Source organism: Apium graveolens, chromosome 10 (assembly GCF_009905375.1).
Source record: "Apium graveolens cultivar Ventura chromosome 10, ASM990537v1, whole genome shotgun sequence".
Classification (NCBI taxonomy): domain Eukaryota; kingdom Viridiplantae; phylum Streptophyta; class Magnoliopsida; order Apiales; family Apiaceae; genus Apium; species Apium graveolens.
This window is the reverse complement of record NC_133656.1, coordinates 188,984,383-189,006,911: the sequence shown is the minus strand read 5'-3', so window position 1 is coordinate 189,006,911 and position 22,529 is coordinate 188,984,383. Positions and strand designations below refer to the sequence as shown.

At 32.1% G+C, this 22,529-nt stretch overlaps 1 protein-coding gene across 2 annotated transcripts; it reads left to right on the top strand.

Annotated features, from left to right (window-relative positions):
• The first annotated feature begins 2,463 nt into the window (after positions 1 to 2,463).
• LOC141689961 (putative nucleoredoxin 1) lies at positions 2,464 to 9,232 on the top strand. 2 transcript variants are annotated; one of them, XM_074494512.1, is made up of 7 exons: positions 2,464 to 2,677; positions 3,420 to 3,542; positions 3,701 to 3,772; positions 4,730 to 4,938; positions 6,932 to 7,474; positions 7,632 to 8,255; positions 8,461 to 9,232. In XM_074494512.1, the coding sequence occupies exons 1-7, from the start codon at positions 2,536 to 2,538 to the stop codon at positions 8,995 to 8,997; spliced, it is 2,250 nt and encodes a 749-aa protein (XP_074350613.1). In that variant the 5' UTR covers positions 2,464 to 2,535; the 3' UTR covers positions 8,998 to 9,232. The 2 variants fall into 2 exon arrangements, with proteins under 2 accessions (XP_074350613.1, XP_074350614.1); XM_074494513.1 differs by lacking the exon at positions 2,464 to 2,677 and having other exon boundaries at positions 4,822 to 4,938.
• Positions 9,233 to 22,529: the final 13,297 nt, after the last annotated feature.

The following is a 22,529-nucleotide window of genomic DNA, read 5'->3' as shown; positions in this document are numbered from 1 at the left end:
AAATTGAAAAATCAAAATAAGTTGAAAAAAATACGTCAACTTATCGGCTTATATATTATAAATCTCTTCTATATATAATACCACAACAGGGGTATAATTTCATGAAATTAAAAAGTTTCATTTAAAAGACTAAAATACCCCTATTTTTAATATTTATATAAAAGTTGTATTTTGTGGGAATCGAACTCGAGTTGATTCATTCTTCTATACAACCTCGTACCCACTACACTATATTGTCACATGTGCTTTTAATCATACACATAATATGTGTGCTAAAGAAATATTTTATTTAACTTTAAAAATAGTTATTTGAATTTCGCAAAAAAAATGATAGTTACTTGAATATTTGTACAATTAATTTTAAAGAACTGAATTTCAGATATAAAGTTAGGCAATGGATTATTATCTTATTTATTATTATTTTTTAGTTTGAAAATATATCTCATATATTTTAAACATATTTTTTATTATAAAAAGTAATTAAAATGTGCATATATAATTTTTAAAGAAAATAATGAAAATAGAATCACCTATATATAAATAATCTAGATTGGTATTAAATATTTAGATAAGTTCGAATTATAATGAGTCAATGAATTTTAGTTTATTTTGAATTTAAATCAGAAATTTGGCCTATTGTTCAAAAATTACTCGAAAATAAACTACATGACTAGCCGAAAAATATTGTTACATTCTACGTTTAATAAATTTAAATTACAAGTTTAACGAGAATATCTTACCAATAATGTAAAAAATTTTGATATCTTATATTAATATAAATTAATGTGTTTGAGGTATTTATAGAATCAAGTTAATTGATTATTTGTACTAAAATTACTAACTTAACTAGTAGCGCAATAGTGTTTTGGGACTTGTCCCGATTTTAAAAATATTTGAAATTTGATATGATATCTCACGAGATTTGTTAAAACTATGATGATATATTAAATCAATTTATTTTTTATTTTTCACTTTAAAAAAACTAGCATTTTAAAAAGAATTCTTTTAGATAAACAATATTTATTGATCAAGATAATATTGTACAAATATTTTGAATTATTCAAATAAAAGTTATATCTATACTATATTGTAGCATTTGATTCAATACATTTTATACTATTTAAATATATATATATATATATATATATATTGTTCAATAATTTGAAGGAATTAACCGGTTCAACTAATATTTATACAATTTTATCGAATTGAAAAATATTAATTTTGGAGAATAGTATACAATATTATCAAATTATTATATCAAGAAATATTAGAGTGGTAATGAAGGAAACTTAAAAATAGTTTAAATAACAATATAATTACAATTTTTCCTTCAAATTCTTCAAAAAAATCATGAACATCAATAATAAGTCTTACGATATATAATTTATTTTTATGTTACATGATTGATACTCGGACGCGTAAAAAACAGATATGGATTGTTTATGAGTGATAATGTGAATACCATATATAAATTATTGTAATTTATTTATTACATTATTTCAATTTTTGAATAATTATAAATACATGTTATTTAAGTAATCAATTGTCTCGCTAGATATTAATAACGATTAAACAGGTACATAAATCATATATTTAGCATATAAATAATTAAAACCATCATAATTTTTAAGAAATGTAGCATAAAGTAATTCACATGCTAACATAGACTTATATAACTTAATCTTATTTTATTAAGAGTAGTGTAAAAAAACTAACATTTTTCCAAACGTACATACGTTAAATTTCAAAAACTAACATTTTCATTAAAATCAACTTTTATATTAACAGTAGTGTAAATTTTATATTATGATTGCAAATAATTATGAATTCAGTTATTCATTTTTTATCTTTTTAAATTGAGTAAGTTAATTGTAAGTTAGTAGAGAACTCAGTAATAATATAGACTAGTTATATAGTTTATTTAAATAATATTCAAATTTTTTGGTCAACTCTATATTCAACATATATGTTAATTTTTAATTTTTTCTTTGTAAACATACCAACGACATTCTACATATTAAGTTTATTTGTTTCATTTTAAACGTACAGTGACTATCCTGTTTATATTCATTCATTAATACAATTATACAACACAAACAAGAATATATATATTTATATTAATGAACTATATTGGAAACGTTGTATAATTTAATAATGTTTTGTATGAAAATGATACACAGATAAATACGTTAGATATTATACAACATTTACAAATAAAAATATAACTAAAAATATTATAATTTCATGCATAAAAAAACTCTAGAAAATAACCCGTGCGAGGCACGGGTTATTATGGTAGTTTAACTTAAAAGTTGAGTAGAGATGTCAATAAAAACTGAACTCTCAATAAAAAACTGTTTTTTGATGGCCCGCCAAACAGGCCCACAATCGAAGTTATCACTTATGATGAAGATTACTCCGGGCCCATAGATATACAATGAATTTTGTATGTATCCGCTGAATCTTTCTTTTTTAAATCTTCACAACCTATACAAATTAATAAAAAAAGTTTGGAGGGTTTAATTATTTGTTATGGCCCAAATGATATTTTCTGCTAAGAAAATTGCATCTCAAAAAGAATTAAGGGGAAGCATAAGATTTGCTTCTGTGTTGCGACCGGGTTTCATTTGTAAGTCTCGCAATCAGTTTTGCAGTGATGATAATCAAAGAAAAGGTAATATTTGCGTGTTGATTATTTTGTAATTGATTGTTTTCTTGTTTAAAATCGGAAAGTTTCAATCTTTTGGGTAGATATATCTGTTTTTTTTGTACTTGTTGACAGAGGCGTACCTATGTGTTAGCAGACCCAGCTTCCGCTGGGCGGAAAATGGGAAGGGAAAAGGGAAAAAAGTTTCCGAGCTGGGTGAAATTTTGTTAATTTGTGACTAAAAAATGTTAGTTGGAACTTCCATTAGATTAGAATAAGTAAAAAAAAATCACTCTGTAATTTCAAGCATTTCAAGCATGAGTTTATATAGATAGTTTACTTATTCATTGTTGTTGGTTAAAATAAATCAAGTATATACTATGAAGGTATGTACTCTGTCTGTTTGAGAAAGTGCCCATAAGACATTGTTTTCTTTTAAGAATAATCAACGAAAATCCCATCAATTATCGTTATATTGTTTATCACATAAAAAATCCCGCTGGGCGGATTTTTTTTTGCTAGATTCGCCTCTGCTTGTTGAGCAATTTATAGTAGGGCAAATAATTTAGCAAAGTATGCACGAATGTACTGTGTAGAATGAATGTGATTTCTTAGCACAATTTTAGGGATCTTCAGTGTAGGCTCATGGCACCTTTTACTGATAACTTATTACTCCATTGTGTCATTTCTTATGTAATACACAGTTAACCCCCCCCCCCCCCCCCTCTCTTCGGGATTGACTACAATTTCTATTGCTTTTTTGGTGTAGATGGCATAAGAAATGAATCTATGAGTCATTTCACTGGGCAAGTTGATTATGGATTAGAGCCTTTGAGGAGATATTCGACTTCAATTAGGACAGGATGTGGAAGGAGGTTCATCTCGAAAGCAGGTACTATAGAAGTTGATTCAGTTTTAAAGAACTTGTTTCAGAGTGTTTATTGCAGTGAAGCACTGCATAAAATAAGTAAAGATTTGTTTGAGGATATTGACGACATTTTGTATTTAGGAGTATTGTTTGTGAAGCTGACCTTATTGCCTACTGTACAGAACATGAAAATTACTATTCCAAAAATATGAAAGATGGACCAGAAGGAAACGTTCAAAAGTCGAAGTTTCGAGGTACTATGCACTTGCTCATCTGACATTAGTATTACTATTAATAGTATGCCATATAAGCTTGTATTGAAGCAAGTTGAGGGTTCCAAATGATTACAATAAATTTTTTTAAAGTTTGTTTTTTGTTATCGAATGCTAGCTTTGAAATGTTTCAGATTCTAAAATCATGCGACTTTCAATTTTGTACATGAGTACCTTTGCTTAAATTATCTGAAATGGAGATTCGGATTTAATTTGCATATTGTGTTTCATATGTATGACACACATCACACAAATAGTTATATTTTGGGGGGGGGGTATAAAAGTTACGTGATTTAAAATTATTATAATAAGCATTGTACTAAGATATAATTGATATTACACAAACAGCGCAAGGGTCATCCATGAGTTATATATTCATGTCATTACTTTCTTAGAGTAAGCATTGAGGATCATTTTTGTCTTTCATTATATATTAATATAACTGTTATAATATCTGTATAACGGTCAGAGCAATAGTAAATGAAGTTCATGGAGTGAAAAATGGTCCAAATAAAAAAAATATCACTTGGTTAATTTTTGTTGAGGTTGTTGGTGGGGGTGGGGGGGGGGTTAATGTTCTGTGGCTACCCTAATATTCAATTCGAAATCATCAGAAATTAAAAGAAACTTGGTGTGTGTATGGAAACACTTGGCTCCGCTTTGGATTAGGCTAGTTCTATAAATTGCACTATAGGCACTCTAACCTTGCCTAGGTCTACCTGAGAACGAGTAGGATGATGTTGATAGCAATGTCTATTTAGTTATAGGTACTTATTAATTGTTTACATAACATGTCTGTTTTTTTTGTTCGAATTATAATCAATATTACCCACTTTGGAGTATATTTGAAAAGGGTGCACTTAATTTATATTTTGGGAAGGTCTTGTAAAAATCGAAATTATCTAATTGATGTATATAAAATAACCGTAAACTCTATAGGAACGATCTACAAAGTTGAGGAGGAAATAAATAGAGGATCCATATCCAGTCCATTAATGCCAAGTATGAGTAATGCCAAAATGGGGATGCAGGTAGAGACACAGGACAAGGATGAGCTGACAGACATCAAAGAAGGAGATGTTATTAACTTATGGGACCTTCTATTTAGTGAAAAGAGGGATTATCTCATCAAATACAATGGCCATAAGGTACTATGGGGTGCACTGCCCATGTTTCAGTTTCACAAATATGTATTTGGTACTATATTGTCTTACCGGAATACCACCCAGATCTATTTTGTTCTAATATTGTAATGCATTTATTATTTCTTCAGAATCCCATCAAATGCAATTGAGGAATGTAGATTTATTACTAGGAGGAAGAAAGTAACCGAACCAAACCAAACATGCCCAAGGGGAAGTAGGGTACTTGAAGAGTGCCTACTTTTGTGAAAATATTTGGAAAGTATTAGGAGATAAAAAGGGTAATGGACATATGAGAAGTCATGTTTCTTATAATAAGTTTTGTAAAATTTTACCAGCTCCTAAAGGCTAGAAGGCATTAAAAGGCAAAAAGTAGTGTCAACATTAGGATGAAAATCTATTTGGTCAGCAAAGGAACACAAAAAGACAGCATAAAACAATACAATAATAAAATACATGTAGTTGAAGTACAACTGGGTACCTGTCACGAGACTCCCCCCGAAGGCATGCCTATAGGCATGCTTTTTGTCAAAAGGCATGCCCAACAATTAAATATAATAAAATTTAATAAATAATTATTATACTAATATACAGTGAACTTGAATATAAAATTAAAGTTAGTTGGCAGTAATAACCAAATACCATCATAATACTCATTTATATTAGTAACTTTTTAGATATTAAAATATATGTTAATATTTTAAAATTATATTTGTTATTTGAGAAAATGGGAAATCAGATGAACCTGACATAGTGTTTTTGTAATATGCGGTTAAACGACATGTGAATGCATATTTTACTGGGGCAAACGACAAATCAACTTAGTGCTAGAGGACCCCACACACTAATTTAATTCTATCATTCATTAAAATCAGCATATTTCATTATTTCCACATACAAGGTGTATGTATATTCCCTTCTTTCTCATTTTGAAGCTTTATACGCGTATATTTAATAGTTGGATGCATATATATCATTTTTGTAGACTCTAGTCTCTCCTGGTACAAGTATATATGACTTAATGCATATACACGTCATTTATGTAAAAATTTTGTACTATTCATTATAAGACAGAATCTCCTTGATGGATACATATAGATTTTAAATGCACATGATTATGTGTTCTTATAATGGAGATAAAAGAATTGTAAACATACAAAAGGAAGACATGATATTGATATCCATGCTAGAAGTGAAGATGGAGCCTCGCGTATGAAAATTTGTTTTAGCATAAAAGGATATAAAACAATGCGTTTAACCTGACATAAAGGTAGTCGTATCAGGTTAATCTGATCTTCCTTTTCCTCTTGTTATTTCTGGATAATTCTAATATTAAAATAATTATTAAAAAATAAAAAAAATTAGTAAAAAGGCATGCCAAATCATGAAAAGGCATGCCCATCTTGGCATGCCCGTGCCGCTGTGACATGCACCCTGTACAAGCCATCACCTATTTGACGCACTCCTTAGTACAGGGCCTGCGACCCACTCCGATCCTTTGTTTGTCCTAAAAATAATACAGAACTATTCTAATTGGCAGTTTTTTAGCCCTCCACACTACATTACACCTATAATTAGGCGGGAGTATTACTAATTACTATTTTAGTTTCCTCTTTCGACTTTGATCGATAACAAAACACTTAATGATAGGGGCCATACACTATGTGTGTGTGTTATGTGGGATTAGAAAAATAATAATGTATGATACATTATGCCATTTAACTTGTAAGCATCCACATTTAAAAAATAAATCATAATTCTGAAGGAGTATATATTCTCGAGGTTTGTGATTCAAGTAGTTATGTTATTGCTTGGATCTACAATACTACATTTTGAGACAAGAGATTATCTAGGAAAATATCAAGTCAAATAGTATCTACTAAAATTTAAGAATTGAATGTTTTTTATGATTGCCAATCTGATGCCCTACATATGGTTCAAAGGTTAGACTGGCTTTTGTTTTCATTTGCTCATTACACACACCTTATATATTATGTAGGTAAAAGCTGAGCAGTTGGGAGGAAAGGCCATGCTTATATATTTTGTACCAGTATCTCTTGACCTTAGTTCTGTAATGGAGACGGAATACACAACATTGTTGATAGACATATACAATGATTTATTGCCTAACAATGATTTTGAAGTCATTGTTGTTGCGGTTGACGAAATCCGTGCTAACTTCAGTTTTCCCCAGTACCGGAGAGACCCTGAAAAAAATTTTGAATTAATGTTTTCTCGGATGCCATGGATTGCCATACCATTCTCAGATAAAGCATCCCGGAAACGTTTAGCCAGAAGATTTGGCATCTCAGGAGGGAATTTTTCTTTCACCATCTCATTTTTCCTTGATTCAAAAGGTATTCTTCTTACACGTAATGCTTGCCCATATTTTAGAATATATGGTACTCTAGGTTATCCGTTCACCGATGAAAGGATAAAATACCTGAAGTCTGAAGATGATGAAGCTGCTAACCATCCCTCTTTGGAAACTCTGCTGGGCTCTCCTCTACGTGATTATGTCATCTCAAACAAAGAGGACAGGGTAATGACTTGCAAATTTGAGAGCACATTATGTGACTATGAAAACTTCATACGTGAAATTATAATTTGTTCTACTCATTAATATATGTAGTGTCATTTGCACACCCTGGTGTAGTCAGATAATTATATCTAGATGTTCTGTTACTTGTATTTGACAGGTACCTATTCACAGCCTTAAAGATAAAGTGGTAGCTCTGTATTTCTATGAAGATGGTTTAACTGATGACGAGCTCACTGTAAAACTTAAGATGGCTTATAAGGGGTCAGCCAAAACTAAGGAAAATTTTGAGGTTGTACTCCTTTATCTTTATGACACTCAGGGTACTTTGCATAGTACGAATGAAGAATCATTCTGGAAAACATTTAGGAATATGCCTTGGTTAGCCCTTCCATTTAAAGACCCGAACCATAAGAAGTTGAGACGGATTTTTGGTTATCCAAATGACTTGAATGGGCCAGAACGACCTCCTACACTTGTTATTTTTGGGCCCAATGGTGAATTTGTTGAGCCGTGTGGTGGTGACATCTTGATGGATTTCGGAGCTCATGCGTGCCCATTCACTCGGAAGAGACTTGCCAAATTAGAGACTGAAAAAATAAAGGAACTGAAGCTTGAGATGCTCTGGGATCCAAATACTGTTTTCAGAGTGGTAAAAGATGGGTTGGAGGCGAGTTCTTTTAGCAATCTTCTTAAATTTGAAAATGCATTGTCGAAGATAAGATCAAAGCTGGAGATGCTCTGGGATCCAATCACGTTCGTCAGAGTAAAACATAGGCTGGAGGTGAGTTTTTTTGAAAAGTATTTTATGGTTATATGATATCCTTGTCTGGGAAAAAACTCTCCTGTATTAGCTTGCGAAGTAAAATACTTCTTCCTCACAGCCCCATAAAAGCAGCTGTGTTTTTTATTGCAATTTTTTTTCCTTTTCTTGCTAACTTTGAAAACCAGCATTTTAGTAGTACTAATGAGTGTACTATTTGTTGCAGTTTCTTCCCAACTTCTATCCGCTTGTCGAACTTATGATTCCCAATTCAAAGATTCCATTCTCTCAATTTACTGGGAAGAGAGTATTGATATACTTTGAGTGGGGTGGGTATTATGAACACTCATTGAAACTCTCGATGATGAAGGAAATATATCTGCAAAAGAAGGGTACGGGTGATGAGTTCGAAGTGATTCACATCAAGAAATCATTGTCCAACAATAAGTTCGTTGCAGGTCTGCCATGGTTAGTGCATTATTATGGTGAAGGCTACTCACTTCCAGCCGAGTTGGAGGAGAGTATATTTAATTTTCAGTATGATCATGGACTAAAGCCAACGCAAAAGTGTTTACTCCTAGCTTTTGAACGAGATGGAAGTATTGTCAGGAAAACATTTAAGCCCACGTTTGATAATAACCTGTTTCCCTTTTTTGCTGGTGGTCTGGAGGAGGAGTTCTTGGATCAGATAAATTTTGCTCTAAGATGGTCCTACTGGAAATATCAAAGCCAGAAGAAGCCGATCTACAAAAGCAGGCAATGATGTACGGGTAAATTATCCAACTGATTAAGTTTGACCCGTAGCAGTTGGGTCAACTCTCTTTCGAATAGTTAGATTGAAAAATTACCCTGTATTTTTTTAACGTGGTTTCATGCATAAATCCGGGTTAATGTTATGCAATTAGGTTTTTAGTGTCATCTGTATGGTTTTAATTAATATTTCAAATATACATTTTTTATTGTAATATTTTAGATTTTACTTAACACTTCAGTACTAACAGTTGTATATAGAGTGCAGTTTCTTCCCAAATTCCAAAGGTCTAATTCTCCAATTTCCTGGAAAGAGACTGTTAATAAGTTTGAAGTGATTTACATTATTAAATCAAATATATCACCGTTTACTGGAAGCATGTTAAGGACCAGTTTGAAGTGATTTACATACTGTAAATGGTAAGATTTTTTTTCCTTTTTTGAGAATTGATTTACTAGGTACACAACTAAAAAGATTATCGGGCATAAGAAAAAATCAGTGAACATAGAAAATTAAATGGAACATATTAGAGAACTATAGAATAAAATAAAAAAGTTACACAAAACAAGAAAAAAATCAGACACGAATAATTTAGAAAACATACATAATATATTTGAAATACCAAACAGAAAAGTAAAAGGAGCGAACGCAAAAAAAGAATTTTCATTAAATTTAATTTATTAAATAATCTAATCTATATGACTTATTTTATTATATTTTTATCCACTTCAACATATATCAGCCTTAACAAAATAAATATTATGGAACACTATTAATTTTACTAAATACAATATTATGTATCAATTTTCAAAGTTATTTACAGAATGATTAACACAACTACTTATCGACGCAGAAAAACATAATGGAATAAAAAACAATAAATTTTTTTACCTTCTTTTACGGTTAAACCTCGATAAATTAATAAACTCGATTAATTAATAAATTTTTGTAGACCCGACTCGGGCGGCCCTTTATTATAAATTAATAATTTGCTAAATTCAGGAGATAATATTTTTTTATTAAAACATATAAGTCCGTTATGATATATAAATTAATAATTTCAAATTAATAATTCCATCCTACATCAAACTTATACATTTATTGGTACATGTACTTTTAAAATAAGACTTTTAAAATTGATTTGCCTCATAATTCATCCTGTATCCTTCTTACATTTTGGAGCTATACTACTATATTGTTGTTTTAAGGATATTAATTCGAGAGGCCAACTCCAGCTAAATACTGTCACCTTGTGCTTCATATTTTTTTCTCATTTCCCATAAAATTGTGATAATTATTTGTTCGATCATCCAACAATTATATCACATACTTCACTTTATAATCACTACCTTTTTGGTATCCATTTCATCACAATAATCAATAATTTTCTCGATCTATATAAATGTAAATAACGGTTAAAAGAAATAAAAAAAATGATATATATTGATAAATTAATAAATTATTAATATATCAATAAATTATTAATTTATTAATTTATCGAATAATTAATATTTCAGTAAATTAAAAAAAATTCGGTCCTGAACATATTAATTTATCAAGATTTACTTGTATGTTATTTTTTTGAAACAAAACAACCAATTCATTTCATTCTCTCCCTATCCCTTAACCTCAACATTTCATTTTCTCTCTCAATCTTTCTCTCACACACAAATATACAGACACATATTCCTAAGATTCAAGCAAGATCGTTATACACCGTTGCAAAGGTGGGCCATGGAATCACCGTGGGCGTGGACAATGGTGCCATGACACGGACGAAAACTTGGCTTTTCGATGACATTCTCGAAGAGTCTCAACAATTTCGAAAAATCAATTAGCTTGTCACGTGATAAGGCTCATCTTTAGCGATTATTTTATCATCTTATGCTTGAGATTATTTCAACAAAATTCCGATAAGTACCGCGAGAAGGGCCCCGCGGAAATGATATGAAATCTTTGACTCTAGATTCAATCGATTACATGATTTGGTTATTTTTATTAGTGGTAAAAATTGTAGTTGATAATTGCCAAATTGACAGAATTTAACTCTTGTGAAATTGCTTAAAATGTTTAATAATTGACTTGGTTTTCTTGTTCTTTTATTGTCAGACTAGTTAAAATCTATGATATTACTAGGATTGCTTTACATTTGGCTACCAGAAGAGATTGGGTTATTCTAATCTAACTTCCCGAAGTTATATATTTTGAATAATTGTCATAATTTTAGCTTGTATTTCATAATGCGCTTAGTAGTTAAGACCGGTGTGTTAATATTTAGTCAAATACAGATTACTTATTTTTTACCTTCTGTAAATTTTGATACTTGGTGCTTTGGTGCTTTTTTTATATTTTATCTAGACTAATTAACATGATTTTTTGATCGTTAACCTTAACAATGTTATTTTCATAGGTTCTAATTTAAAGTTCGTAAATTGTCATCGATTTGTATTTATTTATTAGAGTAATTATGTGTAAAAGTTAGCATAACGTTTTTTAAAGATTGATTGAATTTTTATTTGCAATTTACTTATAATTAAATGCTTCAGGTAATTTATGTAATAATTTTAATTTTCGCATTAAATGCTATATGTTATCAGTTTTTAAATTTTAATTTCATCATTTTATTGTCATTGGTATTGGGCTAATATGTGACGCCCCCAAATCCGGGGTCAGGGATTTAGGTAGTCACGCTATCTTAAATCGTGTTTCAACACTTATCTTGCATAATAATATATTTAACTCACACATCTACGACCACCCAGTTACTATTACACACAATCACAGGTTATTGTTTTGAAAATGAAATCAATACAATACTAGACTTGTAAATCCACAAATGATAGTTATTACAATTTCAAAAGTAGTTAAATTATGCCACAGGTGTAATTTCTACATGAGATTAGACCGACGTCCAAATAAACATTTGTTCATCAATACCTTACACAAGTCATACTTATATATGAGCTGAACTATAAATAACTAAAAACCAAACCAGCTGATACGTTCTACTTGTGGCATAGCCCCAAATAATCTACGGAAAAATTGCGCGTTTCCGACGCGCTTCCTCGATGTCAGCTTACAGATCAGCATTTTGGTTAACTGTTATGTTGTGACATTTTTCTAAAAAAAACAAGTGTGAGCTATATTGTCCAACCATAATTATTAACAGTATGCAAAGACTGTTAAAGAAATTATATTATCTCGTATTATAGTATACATTTGAGAAATAACTTTCTTGGTGGCATACACCTCTTTTAAAACAATATATTTGATTTTCTCAATATTCCGCGAATACTTTCAGTAAACCCAGCTCCTAGGCCTGAGTTAGAGTATTGCGTGTCAATTCCAATTGGAAAAATATGACTTTCACCGGAGTCCCCGAGATACGATGATCTGTCGTATAACGGTAATTAATTATTGTTTACTACTAGTAGAACGACGACTGTCATACATTCATTTCTCACCCTTGCCGCATCCGGGCATATTATGTGTAGCCCATATATCCAGACTTTCCACATACTTCATATGTTTATATGTGACACACCAGTAGTCTCTCCAGTACACGTAGTATTGAAGTCTACTCCTCATAGTCCTTTAAGAATCCTATCATATCTTTGGAACTTATATTCAAGTTCCCCAATCAAGTGCCTGTTGATAGGTATCATACGATATGTACATATACATACTTCCAAAAAGTGTTTGAAGGAAGTATTATAATAATGTGGTTGACCGTTGTCAACAGATAAATATTTAGGGGGAATTTCTTTTGATATTATCGTCAAATTATTTGAAATAAATCAAAATAATATTTTTCGAAGATTTGAAAGTACTTGATTGATTTTCTGAAATTCTGAAAAATATTTTTAAAATAGGATTTGTGATTTTTAATCAAATAAAATCTTTAATATATATTTAATATTTAATTAATAATTATAAATATTTTAATCTAGAATAATTCTATTTTAATTGAATATTTGGAATACTATTTATTAGTTGGTTTATATTTAAATAAAATTAATTAACTCTTTAATAAATATTCATTAGTTAATATTAATAATTAAATAATCATCCTTAAATACCTTTTCTTTTTTAATGAATATTTGAAATAATATTCATTGACTAAATAATATTTAAATTAAGTAAATAAGGCTTTTGGAAATCGTTTGATATAGGTTTTAAGGTATTTTAATTACCCCTTGAGAAACATCGTGTGGCGCCCTCCAAACCCGGGTCAGAAGTTTGGGGTCCACAACACAAACACAATATATAAACCTGTATAAGAAATATTATTTATAATGACCCTGCTTCACAAAACCACGGATCGCAACAGGTTAAAGTATGAAAACAAGCCACAACCTTAACTTTTATTACAACGTTCCAAATCCCAACTAATTTAACTTACAATTGATAATAAAATCATTCTTACAATCTGACTATCTCTATACCGCATGAAGCTTCTGCTAGCTTGATTCAACTCCCTGGAACCTTAGCCCGCACTTTGGACTGAGGAACTTCACTATCATCCACATTCTTTTCAACTGTAAAATATATAAAAGATTCGCAAGGGTGAGCTAACTAGCTCAGCAAGTCATAATAGTGATAACCGAGGTTAAACAATGATCAATTGAAATGATTCAAAGGAATCAAGTTGCTTTTTAACTCATCATTAGAATTGGATATTCATTTTTAAGTTTTAAAAACCAAGGTTAGGCTGCTGATCAGTCACACACTAACCCCGAGCAAGCACACAACACTGCTCTAATTACTGGATCCAAGGCACACATTGGCCTAACTTGACCATTGGTATGGTCTGACCACGAATCTGGTCCACATATTTATAAACTATCCAATCCTAAAACAGTTCAATATGATAACAATATGATTCAATAAAACAAGATCATAATCGATGATGGTTAAACATTTGCATAAAACATAAGAAAACTCATGGATATCTCAAGGGTATATCAGGGTATGTATAAGAAACGGTTTTCAGTTTGTACAAGGGTCAGTTATCAAACCAGTAATGATTTTTCAGGATATGGTTCTTTGATGTTACTAAGAATGATTGGGGTATAAAATTTTCTGTGTTTTCAAACCATTTTCTTCTGGTGTTTGGTGTTTGGTAGTTAAATATTTGGGAAATAGTATCATATTTGTGTGGTTTGGTGTCTGAGGATCAACAAAGGAAGGTTTACAAAGAACAAGGCTTACGGCTCAAGATCAAGAAAAATCAGGGATTCAAGGGTAAATAGTTAATGCACTTGCAATGTAAACAAGAGTTATTTTGAATAATAGCGACATGTTATGAAACAGTTCGAAAACATTGGTAATATATATCTTGAAGCAAAGTTCAGAAATACTTGCCTTACAAGGCTTTATAACTATTACTGATCAATTTTGGACCAACTCTGCCGCTTAGGCTTTTACGTCCAACCACTATGTCACTCTGGATTCGACCTTGACACTCAGGTCTTCCTGTTGAAACTCTACTGAACTCGTCAATTGACCACTGGGTTATCTTTAGTCCATCGTCCACTTTCAGGTTCTCGATCATAACCTACAGGGTCGAAATGCCCTACGTTAGACGTCTAGGTATGCTTGACATATCCTCGATACTAATTTTTACCCAACGATATTCAAACCCGACTCATAATTATTCATATTAGAATAACACAGAACACAATTATGGTTCATATTCTCGAAATCGATCCAGTGTTCATTTTCAGAAAATACGTATACTCGTCATTTTACGAAATTAGGATTACTCTGTTTTGGCCAAAACATACAACACAACATACAATCAGGTTCTGTATAAACATACGTATATGTATTTACTTATACTCGCTCGACGTCCCGATAATCCTCGGATACGCTTCCCGTATTCCCGTAGTTTGATTTTTCGTAGTTTGTTTAATTCAGTTAAAACCAATTGCACAAAATTATTTATGTCATGAATCGTAGTCATAATTCCCTGCAATTAAAATAATTAAACGGATTAATTCAAATTACTGAACCGGAATACAACCAACAGAACAAGGTAACAGAACAGGGTTACACGCGCACAACGCGCCACAACACGAACATCGCAAAGCTACCAAGAACACAGGGACGACCGGAAAGTTCAGAGCCACGCACCCAAACTTCACCCACATAGACACACACATACACGAACTGTATACACACATCAATACACATACATACAATCACAGATGTATACATATACATATAACAACATAGATGAATCGATTAACAATCGAAACAAAAAGGCTGGAAGTAGTTACCGAAACACAGGCGGCATAAGGAGTAATAAGAAGGAACGACAACAAGAAAAGAAAGGAAAGACCGAGAGAGATTGATAATAGAGAGAGCGGAGAGAGAGTAGAGTGAGAGAGAGAGAACGAGAGATGAGAGATTGAGAGACTACAAATTGATGTTTACCATCTCCAATGACTCACTCCTCTGTTTCGTTTAATTACACGACACGTGTCCTGTTTAATGGACATGTGTCGTGTCCTGGCTGATTACGAACCGATTCGTATCATTTTAATCGATTTTAACGGTAAAATCTGCAAATAATTATTACCCAAACCGTACCCAAAATAATCCTAAATTTTTTTAAAAATCCCGAAACTAATGAAATAGAATTTTTATAATTTTTAAAATATTTTTGAAATGTAACTCGTATCCCCATTTCGAAATTAACGAATCGAGCTGTATTTTAAATAAATTCAGAAATTTACGAAAACAGTCTTAAGATGTTACAAATATCCAAAAGTAAATAAAAACGTAAATTTTAAAATTTTAAAACAATTTCTGAAGCGCGATTTATGCCCGTTTTTTAACAATTAACGAAACAACGCGCAGGTAAAATTAATCTCGAAAATTTCCAAAATAATTTTAAAATTATCAGAATATTCCAAACTTAAATAAATATGAGTTTCATAATTTTTGAAGAATTTTAGAATTAAATATGGATTTTACCATTAAACATACTCAGAAAATCATTTAAAGATAAATAATTAATGAAATATTGATTTCTCAATTTTATAAAATCCTAAAAATAATTATTCTAATTATAAAATCATAAAAATAAATTTTGAAATATTCCCAATATTTATGCAAATAAATTTGCACCAAATCTACTTTGGAAAATAAAAACAATCCAATACGACTCCATAATTAATCACACGAACAACCCAGTATATTATAAATTACACCTATACAATAATCAACCAACACAGAGCGGTCAAAACCAATACACATATTTTATTTTAATAATTTCCGTAATAATCACATATTTAAATAATTCAAAAACACACGAGTCGTTATATCCTTCCCCCCTTAAAAGGATTCTGTCCTCAGAATCTGGTCTAATTAATTAAGTGATGATATTTGTCAAGCATATCTGACTCAAATTTCTAAGTAGACCCTTCTACTCGAAGGTTCAAACATACTCATAATAGGTATGCACTCATTTCCAAGGACTTGCCTTTAACGATCAAGAATTTGGATTGATCACTATATGCAGAACAACTTAGAAAAGAGCCCCATTGGCTTCTTGATCAATTACTTAGGTATGCACATTGGAGTGACGGTCATATCATTTTATGAACAACTTTATCTATTTGTATCAATACCTCGAATGGTTTACTAATTTTAGGACTTAGCTTGTCCCTTCTACTCAACTTATCCAATCTCTTTCAAGAAGACATTTTTACTAACACTACTGGTCCTATTTCTATACTCATATTTTCTCTCAATATAATTTCGTTTTCTTTCTTTGTCTACTCCGAGCTGCTTCAACTAATAGCACTACGCTTTTGGCGTGCCGATTTAACTTAGGATTTAACAACTTAGGATTTAACAATTTTCTTTCTCCCACTTTATTCTAATAGAAATAGGAACCTACACTTGCGTTCACACGAAGCTTGATACAGGGGCATTCCAAATCTGACATTGCTGATAAATGATCATTCCAGTGTTTCCTTAAAACTTCACCTCTCAACATATCTTACATTTCCTAAATCATTTCCGTACTTTGACTCTCCACATAAGGGTGTTAGACGGAGCTCGTTTTTAACTTGGTTTCTAAACGTTTAAGCATCTCTTATTCTTTTTCATCAATTAAGGCTGAAAAGTAGTCTCATATATTCACGTATTATCACCTTTAAGTATTTAAACTCCAGATTCCACTCTTTCCAATTCGTCTATTAGCTCCTCGGTGGTCTTAATTACATTCAACCTTCTCTGCCGGCATAATGCATCTGTTACCATACAGTTTTACTTTGGTAGTTGTTAATGGATTAATTCAGAATCTCTTGTTAACCCTAGTCAAAATTTCATTCTTGAAGACTCAACGCATAGTTACTTTCCTTCTGATCCTTGGAGAGAAATTCTTGGGCATTCCACACAGACTTTCTTATTCTTTGAGTAGCTGAGGATGTTATCAATAAATACAGTTTGCTTATCCAAGCACTCCTTATACACCACGTTCCTTAATTTCTTATAATCACCTGATGAACTCGTCATTTCACATAATATCACCCGAGCTCGCAATGCTCTTAACTCACCTTAATCGTAATCTCTGAAATTTTCTTAGGTTGGATCTTAAGTTATTCCTCGAGATATAATAGATTGCTTGAATTAGGTCTCGTAGGAAATTAATTCTTATAGGGGTCACTTATTCTTATTCGTTGTTTTATTAAACTCCCACTTCACGATTCGCCTCTTGTAAAGTCACTTCCTGGATCTGCTTTATCCACTAGGCGTTCCAATATTTCATTTTTAACTCTTTGACCTGTCCAACACCTCCTAATCTATCTTGAAATTTCCTTTTTATACTTGGTTATCACTATTTTTCTTTAAATTTCCATATATCTTGACATCTCTTCAATAACTTAAATACTTAATATTGTGAATTCCCTGTGGGATCCCATTTCTTAATTCTTCTACTTGTAGCATCCAAGTGCTGGAAGAAAATCTGGAGATATCGTGATCGTTCTCCTGGGCGTATAAATTTCCGTTTTCTAACTACTAACATCGTGATCCATTATTTTCTCTTGACATCTTATTTTTCCCTTCACAACTTCAACTGAAAGGTTACACTATCCATCTTCTTCCTTTTGGATTATGAACTTTAGCTTCCAATTCCAACTTTCAGAATTCTATAGTTAATCCCTCTGGTATAGTTTCTATGTCCGTTATTACTTTCCTCTATCTTTGCTTTTCCTCGTGAACACATACTTCAACCTCTCATGGCCCGTATAGATCTTACACCTTTCTCCATACATATCATGTTTCCCAAATCCTTCAAAACGAATATTATTACTGTTAATCCCAAATTTGGGTAGGATACTTCTGCTCATAAGGTTTCGGTTGTCTGGATACATATACAATAACTCTATTGTGCTGCATCAACACACATCCTATTTCCTAATGAGAAGCATCACTATACACTACCAAACCTCCTTGATACTTTTAAAATGATAAAACATGTGCTGTAACCATTCTTTCATTTAACTCTGTAAAACTTTCTTTACCCTTCTTTACTTCATATAAACTTCTTACTTTTGTGAGTGTTTCTGGTCTCTTATCATTCATAGTAACTTTAACTTCTGCTGAATCTCTTTTGATCTTTTCTACATTGACTATTTATGCTAAGAACTATATTTCATACAACTTCTTTCTTCTCCAACTTCCCAGTTATCATTAAATGCTTCGCATGGTCCTCCGTTGACTTTAAGTATCACAACTATAGCTTACTCGAATATTCCTTAAAGGTGCTGTCCATCTAGTTCAAATATTACTGGTATATTGGTTAATATAGATGACAATATGAGAACAGTCCTTAGTTATGAAAATTATCCTTGATACATCCATAGGTTTAATCTCCAATTAGTGAAATGTCAAGTCTTAAATCAGTCTTATAAAATTACTTTGCTTCCTTCATTTGATCAAACAAATTATTGGGTCAAGGTAACAGATACTTGCTCTTGATAGTAAACTTGTTGAGCTCTTGCTAGTCGACGCATAATCACATACTTCCATCTTTCTTATTAACATTTAATACCGGTACACCTTATGGGGTACCCTAGGTCTAATCATTTCTTCTTCTAGCATTTCTTGAATTCACTTTGCTAACTCCTTCACTTTAACTGGTGCCATTCTGTGTGGAGCCTTGGACACTGGCTTCATTTCAGGTGCTAAATCAGTCACGAACTCAATTTCTGTATCCGAAGGAAATGTTGATAACTCATCCAAAAACATATCTTGAAATTCCTTAATTACTATAAAAATCTTCATACTTTGTTTGCTTCCGACTTTTATGTATTCCATATTCACCATAATGCTCATATCTTGATCACCGTAATTATCATTAACAAATTCGTTACCTTCTTTTATCTTCTGAACCTCCTCACCTTCTCATTTGGCATCCTCAGAATTATCTTTTCGTCACGACGGTCTGTCTGGACATCACGCTTTAGTAGTTAATCCATTCCTTAGAATAATATCAAATCCTCTTACCTCCCAGGATATCAATTCTACACAATTTATTGCCAGGAATTTCAATTTCACCATTGGTACTCACTTACTTTAACAACTACACGTTCTTGACTTGCTAGTCCTTTAATCACAATCTTATCAATTCAACAGGGTAATTCATCTCATCTACAAAACCTTGAGAGATAAACAATTAAGTTTCTCTCACATCTTTTAATACTTTAACACATAAGGTATTCACCTTGATTATCCATATCATCACGTCCGTATTCCGTACAACACATTTCACCGAAAAATCGCGTATTCTCGTTCTCGAAAACATATTCCTTATTGGAGTAGATTCCCTTGATTCTTAGTGGATTCTTCACTGGGACTAGTAATTTGTAATCCTCGCCAGGTGCCCTTATTTCCTTCCCATGCATAAAACGTAGATGGAATTTTGTCCGCTTAATTCAGGATACGTTGATTTCTGCTTGAAAACCTCTTGCAAAGAACGACAATACAACGAAGCAACTAGAAGGATTCATAATTCAACAAAATTGAAAGTTGAAAAGAAAGAAGAAACAAGGATTTGAATATGAATGAGACAACCACATTGGTACTTAAGATGGCCAGTCTTTCATACCATATGGCATACAGCACATGATTAGGTGGCGTCCCACCAGACTCTTCGTCATTCTGACAAAGTGTCTCACCATAACACTGTTTGTCCCAATCAGAAAGCAAAATTTGAGGGAAGCCAATAAATTTGAAAGGAATAGAATATCTTTCTTTTTGATATCATCATAAAGAATTAAGAAAAGAAGTTCATACATTTTTAGGAATTAAAAAGGAATATACGCTGTAATGTTGAGGACGAGAATGATACCGTTGGTCACCATCCACATTTCACTTGTATTCATCTTTCGAGCTTGCTCGATCATTTCCCAATTATATCATATAACAACTTTAGAAGTATGCTAAAATGCCTTCACAACTAAGCATTATGGTAGATTCTTACTTGTCAAGTCTCGCGTCTGTAACGTCGCACCTACACGTATAATACTTTAATAATTCGATCATAATGACGTTCTTATCTGATAACTTCGGGCTTCCTCTTTTAATTTAGAATAACCACGAACCATATGATATAACGATCCTTTTGTTAACAATATTCTTCTTTTAGAGAGGTTTGGAAATCTTTCCAATCTTTTCGATCACGCTCCGGCTTCGGTTGAATCAATGAATTCTTCGAACTCTGATAGTCCTAGTAATTGAATGTATAGTTACTCCGTACACTGATTATACTATAAATTTTATCAAACAATACTTGCACCTTACTGTTAGGAATAATCAACTTCTTCATAATCGCAGGTTACTTCGTTCTTGGAATTAGCAATACTAGGTCTGAAACAGCATCTTTCCAGGTAATCCAGGCTTTCTAACAAACAAGAAACTCAAGTAGTAACTCGACAACCAATGTTTAAAAATCATTTTATTCAAAAAGGCTTTTAGAAATTTGTAAAGGAAAATCTTTTTCGAACATTTGTCTAAAAAGTTTAAAAAATCACAAACCTGGTTGTCCTTACTATATGAGTTGGTTGTTGTCCTTCCGACCTATAACGAGTACCATATTAAAGAAACAATCACATAAAAGTTCGTTCACTCCAATCTACCTTTTCTCCTTCATCGTGTCCACTTACCTTCCTTAATCGACGAAACTTCAATTGTTGTCGCACATTATCTTATTCGTAGTTTCACATCAAAGCTCCCATACTGGTGATACTCCCGACATTATCGTTACAGTAGTTAAATAGAACAGACTATCCAATAGTCCACAAGTCTATTTCATAGAACAAAGTTTACCCATATCACATCACATCACTACTTTACATATCGCAATTATCATATCATCATCATTTAATTTCACAAAAATCCCAGGTTTATACTTTTCTCTCTTACTCCTTCAAAATTCATCTAGTTCATCCCATACTTATTCACGGGTGGCTTAGTCACTAAGGGCTTCTTTTAACCCGATAACAGCTATCCTCTGAAACACTTAAATCTCCTTTCTAAACTTCGTCTCACCTCTATTTATAACTCAAGCGCTCACCATTTACTGTAGCTCTCAAATCCATCCTTGTAGGTACAATTGCTTCATAGGACAAGTTCTAAACTGGGGGTATAGAACAGGATGTAGGGTAGATTAAAGAGATACGCTCACAGTCGAATGTCCAGTGAAACAAGAATAAACAGATGGAGGTTCTTGAATATGTAGTCTCATATTAAGAGGTAGAAAAGTAGCGTATAATAGCTTGAAGAAGTGCACTCGTTATAACAGAAGGTAGTACCATTAATGCTGGTGGAGGAACAAGGTACAAATCCAATCTGAAAGAAGATGACGATCCTCGAACGGAAAGCTCTAAATGATCGAATGACATCAGGAAATCAGGATCTGCCATTACCGTTGTCTGGAAATCACGTCACAAGCTGAGAATCCTGAATCGCAATACGAATTATGCCGGAGACCTACTATACCATCGCACTCAATCTCATAATGTCTTATCTTTCTACTTCCTATTCCTAATCCTAACCCTCTACCCAATCCCGACAATCTAGGCTTATTTCAGTGACTTATAACCTGTAGCTCTAATACCAACCTGTGGCGCCCTCCAAACCCAAGTCAGAAGTTTGGGGTCCACAACACAAACACAATATATAAACCTGTATAAGAAATATTATTTATAATGACCCTGCTTCACAAAACCACGAATCGCAACAAGTTAAAGTATGAAAACAAGCCACAACCTTAACTTTTATTACAACGTTCCAAATCCCAACTAATTTAACTTACAATTGATAATAAAATCATTCTTACAATCTGACTATCTCTATACCGCATGAAGCTTCTGCTAGCTTGATTCAACTCTCTGGAACCTTAGCCCGCACTTTGGACTAAGGAACTTCACTATCATCCACATTCTTTTCAACTGTAAAATATATAAAAGATTCGCAAGGGTGAGCTAACTAGCTCAGCAAGTCATAATAGTGATAACTGAGGTTAA

Bases quoted from the DNA above. Each gene is read 5' to 3' on its own strand.
- LOC141689961 (XM_074494512.1), top strand. From the start codon at position 2,536: ATGGCCCAAATGATATTTTCTGCTAAGAAAATTGCATCTCAAAAAGAA. The intron at 3,543-3,700 runs GTACTATAGAAG...CCTACTGTACAG, and splicing joins GAGGTTCATCTCGAAAGCAG to AACATGAAAATTACTATTCC. The intron at 3,773-4,729 runs GTACTATGCACT...TAAACTCTATAG, and splicing joins TCAAAAGTCGAAGTTTCGAG to GAACGATCTACAAAGTTGAG.